At 65.7% G+C, this 4,709-nt stretch overlaps 3 protein-coding genes across 3 annotated transcripts in view; 2 read left to right on the top strand and 1 right to left on the bottom strand.

Moving 5' to 3' along the window:
- AMSG_05821 (uncharacterized protein) overlaps positions 1-871 on the top strand; it is a gene marked incomplete at its 5' end in the record, with an annotated part of 1,216 nt that extends 345 nt beyond the window's left edge. Inside the window, one exon of the mRNA XM_013901769.1 lies at positions 229-871. Within this exon, the coding sequence (XP_013757223.1) occupies positions 229-711 (483 nt within the window). The 3' untranslated portion in view covers positions 712-871. The remainder of the gene's footprint in view (positions 1-228) is intronic.
- Positions 872-935: 64 nt separating this feature from the next.
- On the top strand, positions 936-2,482 carry AMSG_05820 (L-carnitine dehydratase/bile acid-inducible protein F; the record flags this gene model as incomplete). The annotated part of the gene is made up of 2 exons (XM_013901768.1): positions 936-1,067; positions 1,152-2,482. 2 exons carry the CDS (start codon positions 936-938, stop codon positions 2,331-2,333), a joined length of 1,314 nt encoding a protein of 437 aa, XP_013757222.1. The 3' UTR covers positions 2,334-2,482.
- Positions 2,315-4,709, bottom strand: part of AMSG_05819 (kinesin motor domain-containing protein) — a gene marked incomplete at its 5' end in the record, with an annotated part of 2,676 nt that continues 281 nt past the window's right edge. Inside the window, one exon of the mRNA XM_013901767.1 lies at positions 2,315-4,444. Coding sequence (XP_013757221.1) covers positions 2,396-4,444 — 2,049 coding nt within the window. The 3' untranslated portion in view covers positions 2,315-2,395. The remainder of the gene's footprint in view (positions 4,445-4,709) is intronic.

The following is a 4,709-nucleotide window of genomic DNA, read 5'->3' as shown; positions in this document are numbered from 1 at the left end:
ACCCCACCCACCCCCTCGGTCAGGGGGATCCGACTCGGCATGCCAAACTTGGCATGGCGACTTGCACCAACCCGCACCCCCCCCCCCCACCCACCCACCCACACACACCACCCCCACCCCTACCCCTACCCCATCCCCACCACACACACAACCTTCACAGCCCTATTTTCAATTACCGCCTCCATGTGGGCATACTACCCCAAGGGCTCTCACCTCTACCGCCCACAGCCCGGGCATGCGCATGGCTCGGCCTCGCCTCTGGCGGCATCGCCGTACCCTATGGGCGGCTCGTACATGTATCCGACTCCACTGGCTACCTTCTCCTTTGCCATGGGCTCGCCGTCGTCAGGATACGCCCCCGCCTCGCCCCGGGCGTATCCGGCCGTATCCTCGCCTCGGGTCCCGCCTGTTCTCCGCTCCGTATCCTCGCCTAGATCGCCCGCCCACTACGGCTACGGCTACGGCTACGGCCTCGGCCCATCATTCCCGTCACCAACCGCATCGCCGACAGCCTTTTGCGCCTCCCCGACTGCTGCGCGACATAGCTCGTCCCGCCCCTCGCCCTCGGCCCCGGTCACCATTCCGCACTCGGGCGCCGATGTCATCGTCGAGCTCCCCACGGCCGCTGTCACCACCGATCCCGAGACCAAGGCCGACACCGGCACCGACACCGACGCCGAGACCGACACTGACGCCACACCCACCTCGTGATCGAACCCCCCTTCCCAAGAGGCTGACCCAAACCCGACCCGACCAGCGCATGGCCCGAGCTCGGGCCGCTCGACCTCGACCCAGCTCCTCTCTCACCCACCACCACCCCACCCTGTACACCGACCTTTCAAACCCACACTTACACCAAACACAGAGGCGCCTCTCTCTCTCTCTCTCTATCTCCTCTCCTGCCCATGCTCTCAGCCTCTCGCTGGCTAGGCCGAATGGCCGCCGCTGCTCGGCGCGTGAGTGCGGCGAGTGCGAGTTCCGCCGCAGCTGGCCTCGCTCACGGCCCGCTTGAGGGCATCCGGGTCCTGGATCTGTCACGCATCCTTGCTGGGCCGTACTGCACCATGGTAAGGGTTGAGACGTGGCATTCGGAGCCGAGCACGGGCCCGGCCGCGTGACTCACATGACAGCGATGGGGGGGATCGGCGCAGATGCTCGGCGACCTGGGCGCAGAGGTCATCAAGGTCGAGGCTGTGGCAGGTGGCGATCCGACCCGCAAGTGGGGCCCGCCGTTTGCAGAGCGGATCGACGACACAGACGAGGCTAGTGAGTCGGCCTACTTTCTCTGCGTCAACCGCAACAAGTCGTCCATCGCCGTCGACTTTAAGAGCGAGCGCGGCGTGGCGCTCATCAAGGCGCTCGCCGCCGTCTCGGACGTCGTCGTTGAGAACTTTGTGCCAGGCAAGCTCGCTCAGCTTGGCTTGGACTTTGACTCGCTGGCACCAGGCAACACCCGCGGCGGCCTGATCTACGCCTCAATCACTGGATTTGGGCCCGACGGTCCGCTCGCCACTCGCGCCGGCTACGACGTCATCGCCGCCGGCATGGGCGGCCTCATGGGTATCACCGGCGAGGCCGATGGGCCGCCGGTCAAGGTTGGTGTTGCTATCACAGACATTGCAACCGGCATGCTGGCTCAGGGTGCCATCTCATCGGCGCTCCTTGCCCGCGAGCGCGGCCTTGCGCCGCCCGAAGGCCAGAAGGTCGACCTTTCGCTGTTTGAGACCCAGCTGGCGTGCCTTGTCAACATCGGCTCCAACTACCTGATCGGCGGCAAGAATGGCAAGCGCTGGGGCACCGCGCATGAGTCCATCGTCCCGTATCAGGCCTTCCCTACCGCCGACGACGACGGCTACATCATTGTCGGCGCCACCACCGATGCTCAGTTTGCCAAACTCGCCGCCGCGCTCCACGACGAGTTGCCCCAGCTTGCCGACGCACCCGAGCTGTTTGGCACCAACGCGCTGCGCGTCGCCCACCGCGAGGAGCTTGTTGGCCTCCTCTCGTCGTTCACCGCAATCCGCACAACTGCCGAGTGCGAGGCCTTCTTTGCCTCGCTCGGCCTCGCCACCGGGCCCATCAACTCGATGGATGAGGCCTTTGCTAACCCGCAGGTTGCCGCCCGTGACATGGTTGCCACCATCGACCACCCAACTGCCGGCCCGGTCTCGCTCGTCGGCCTTCCGGTCAAGTACTCGGCTACGCCTGGCTCCATCCGCCTCCCGCCGCCTCTCCACGGCGAGCACACCCGTTCGGTCCTCGAGTCGACGCTCAACCTCTCGGCGGCTGAGATTGATCAGCTCATCGCCGACGCCGTAGTCAAGGCTGTTTAGTTCAAGCGCCCCGATGTGGAGGGAAAGTAGGATACAAGGTTTGACAAGGCTCGCATTGCGAGTTACTTCCACACGCCGCCGCGGGCGCGCGCAGCCTGGCCCACACGGGCCATGCGCGGTTTGCGCGGCGGTTGCCAGTTGGCGAGCGCCTCGAGCGATGTCATCGGTGAGTTTTCCTTGTTGTCATCGACAGGGCGCGTCACCACCTTGCGCCGCCCGATGCGCTTACGCGCAATGACCCGCCGCTTCCGCGGCGGCGGCGTCATCCGCGGTGTGTTGACCACAAGCACCGAGCCGCGCTTGTCGATCGGCGAGAGCGAGGTCGCCGAGAGGTCCGCCAGCGCCAGACCCGCTGTGCCATCGCTTGCATCGCGTCCGGCTGCAGTCGTGACCCCTGCCGAAGTAAACGGCCGCTCGCGGAGCGCAAGTGTCGACTCGTCCGACTCGTCGTCGCCATCACCTGAGGCCGACGGCGAGGCCGATGCCAATCGGACCATCGACGGAGAGGCAGCAAACTGGACGCCCGCACCCGGGACAACCGCAGACCGCGTTGCTGATGACAGTCGGACAGGGCTCGGAGAGTTGAGCAGTGAGGCCGTGAGTGCCGCCGGCGACGCCGATGGCGACCGCGGCTGGCCAGCATGAACCACCGCCCGGAGCTTGGTGATCTCGAGCTTGAGCTGGACATTGGCCGCCGCCATCTTGACCAGATCGCGCTTGGACGGCGAGGCGAGCTCAGCTGCTGCCGTTGACACAATCCGCCGCATGTGCGGCGGCAGCATCGGCGAGTCGAGATTGGCAGGTGCCTGTGCCGCAATCTGTGCTCGGAACGCATCCAGCCGCGACGCATCGCGCTGGCGGCTCCGCGATGGGCCTGCAGCCTTGAGCTCGGCAATCTCGGCCCGAAGCGCGGCGATGACGTCGGCCGGCGCCAGGTTCCGCGCGTTGCTCACAGCCTTGCGCTTGCGGACCTTCTTCATCCGCTCGCAGTAATGGAGCGTGTTGAACGTGTCCTCGTAGCTCGACGCCGTAGGCGCCACGCATGCCAGGACCACCGTCCGCGAGCTGCCGCCGAGCGAGTCGGCCAACATCCGGGTCAACTTGGAGTTGCGGAACGGGACGTGCGACGAGCCGTCACACAGCGCACGGATGCATCCGCCGAGCGCGAGGAGCGAGCGGTTGATCTTGGCGCCCTCCCGAAGGCGGACGCCACGGTTGTTGGTCTTAGACGCCCGCTCCGAGCCGGCAAGATCGATGAGCGTCATCTTGCCCACGTGCCGCGGGGAGGTGACTGTAATCTCAAACAGTGCGTGCGACCGCGACGAGGTGGCATTGACGTCTGTGGGTGCCTGCGTCCGGTTTGCATTGCCGTGGTCGAGCAGCTGCATGACCTGGTCAATCGTCCGCGGGTTATGGCTTGACATGCCGGCCACGGTCACGCCGCCCTTGCCATCAGCACGGAGCGGGAGCGGGCCTGACGACGGCACGAGTAGATCGAAGATCTTCTCGTTGTAGATCTCGAGGTACGAGATCGAGAGCTCGTACGCCTCATCCGCAACTGCCATCCGCTGCAGCAGGTGCTCCACCATCCGCACCATCACTCCTGGCTCTGACGGCGTGCCGGCCATGGTGTACGTCTTGCCGGCGCCGGTCGCGCCATAGGCAAACACGCACGCGTTGACTCCGGCGAGCACGTCGTCGAGCAGCGGCAGAGTCATTGCAAACACCTCCGCAGTCCCGGTATTGTCGCCAAACACCGCGTCAAAGGTGTACGCCTTGTTGCGCGCCGCGCCGCGGACGTGCGCTGGCACGCCCGCCCGGTCGGCCTCTACTCCGTCAAAGACCAGCGAGTCCGGCGGGTGGACCTTGACCACAGACCCATACGCTGCAGACTCGCGCCGAGTCGGCGGCCGCACGCGCACCGCGACCGTGATGTTGTTGCCCGGCCGTGCCTTGAGCGTGGCCGGCGCCGTCGATGGGCGGTAGTCTTCGTTCCGGCGCGCCTTGCGCTGCGGCGCCCGGTACCTGGGCATTCGCGACATGCTCTGCACGAGGGTGAAGAGAAAGAGAGAGAAGGAGAGGACAGAGAGCAGTAGGTTGACAAAGAGGGCCTTCCGCTACGTCACTACTGGGGCTGGTTCGGAAGAGAGTCAAGCGTGTGCCCTTGTCTACCACGTTACACTCCGTGCTGGCCAACAAACCGCGCCGTTGTTTGGGTGGCGCGCCAGCTTTGCAAAACTTTGAATGGTTTTTGCTCTCGACGCTTAATGGCGGGAACCGAGGGAGGGGGGGGGGGGGGGGGGGGGGGGGGGAGGGCACAAAAAATTTAACAGCAACACCCTCCCCACACCCTCCCCCTTCCCTCCATTGATGGCG

Source organism: Thecamonas trahens, assembly GCF_000142905.1.
Source record: "Thecamonas trahens ATCC 50062 unplaced genomic scaffold supercont1.27, whole genome shotgun sequence".
Taxonomy (NCBI): domain Eukaryota; order Apusomonadida; family Apusomonadidae; genus Thecamonas; species Thecamonas trahens.
This window is presented reverse-complemented; position numbering and strand designations above follow the sequence as displayed.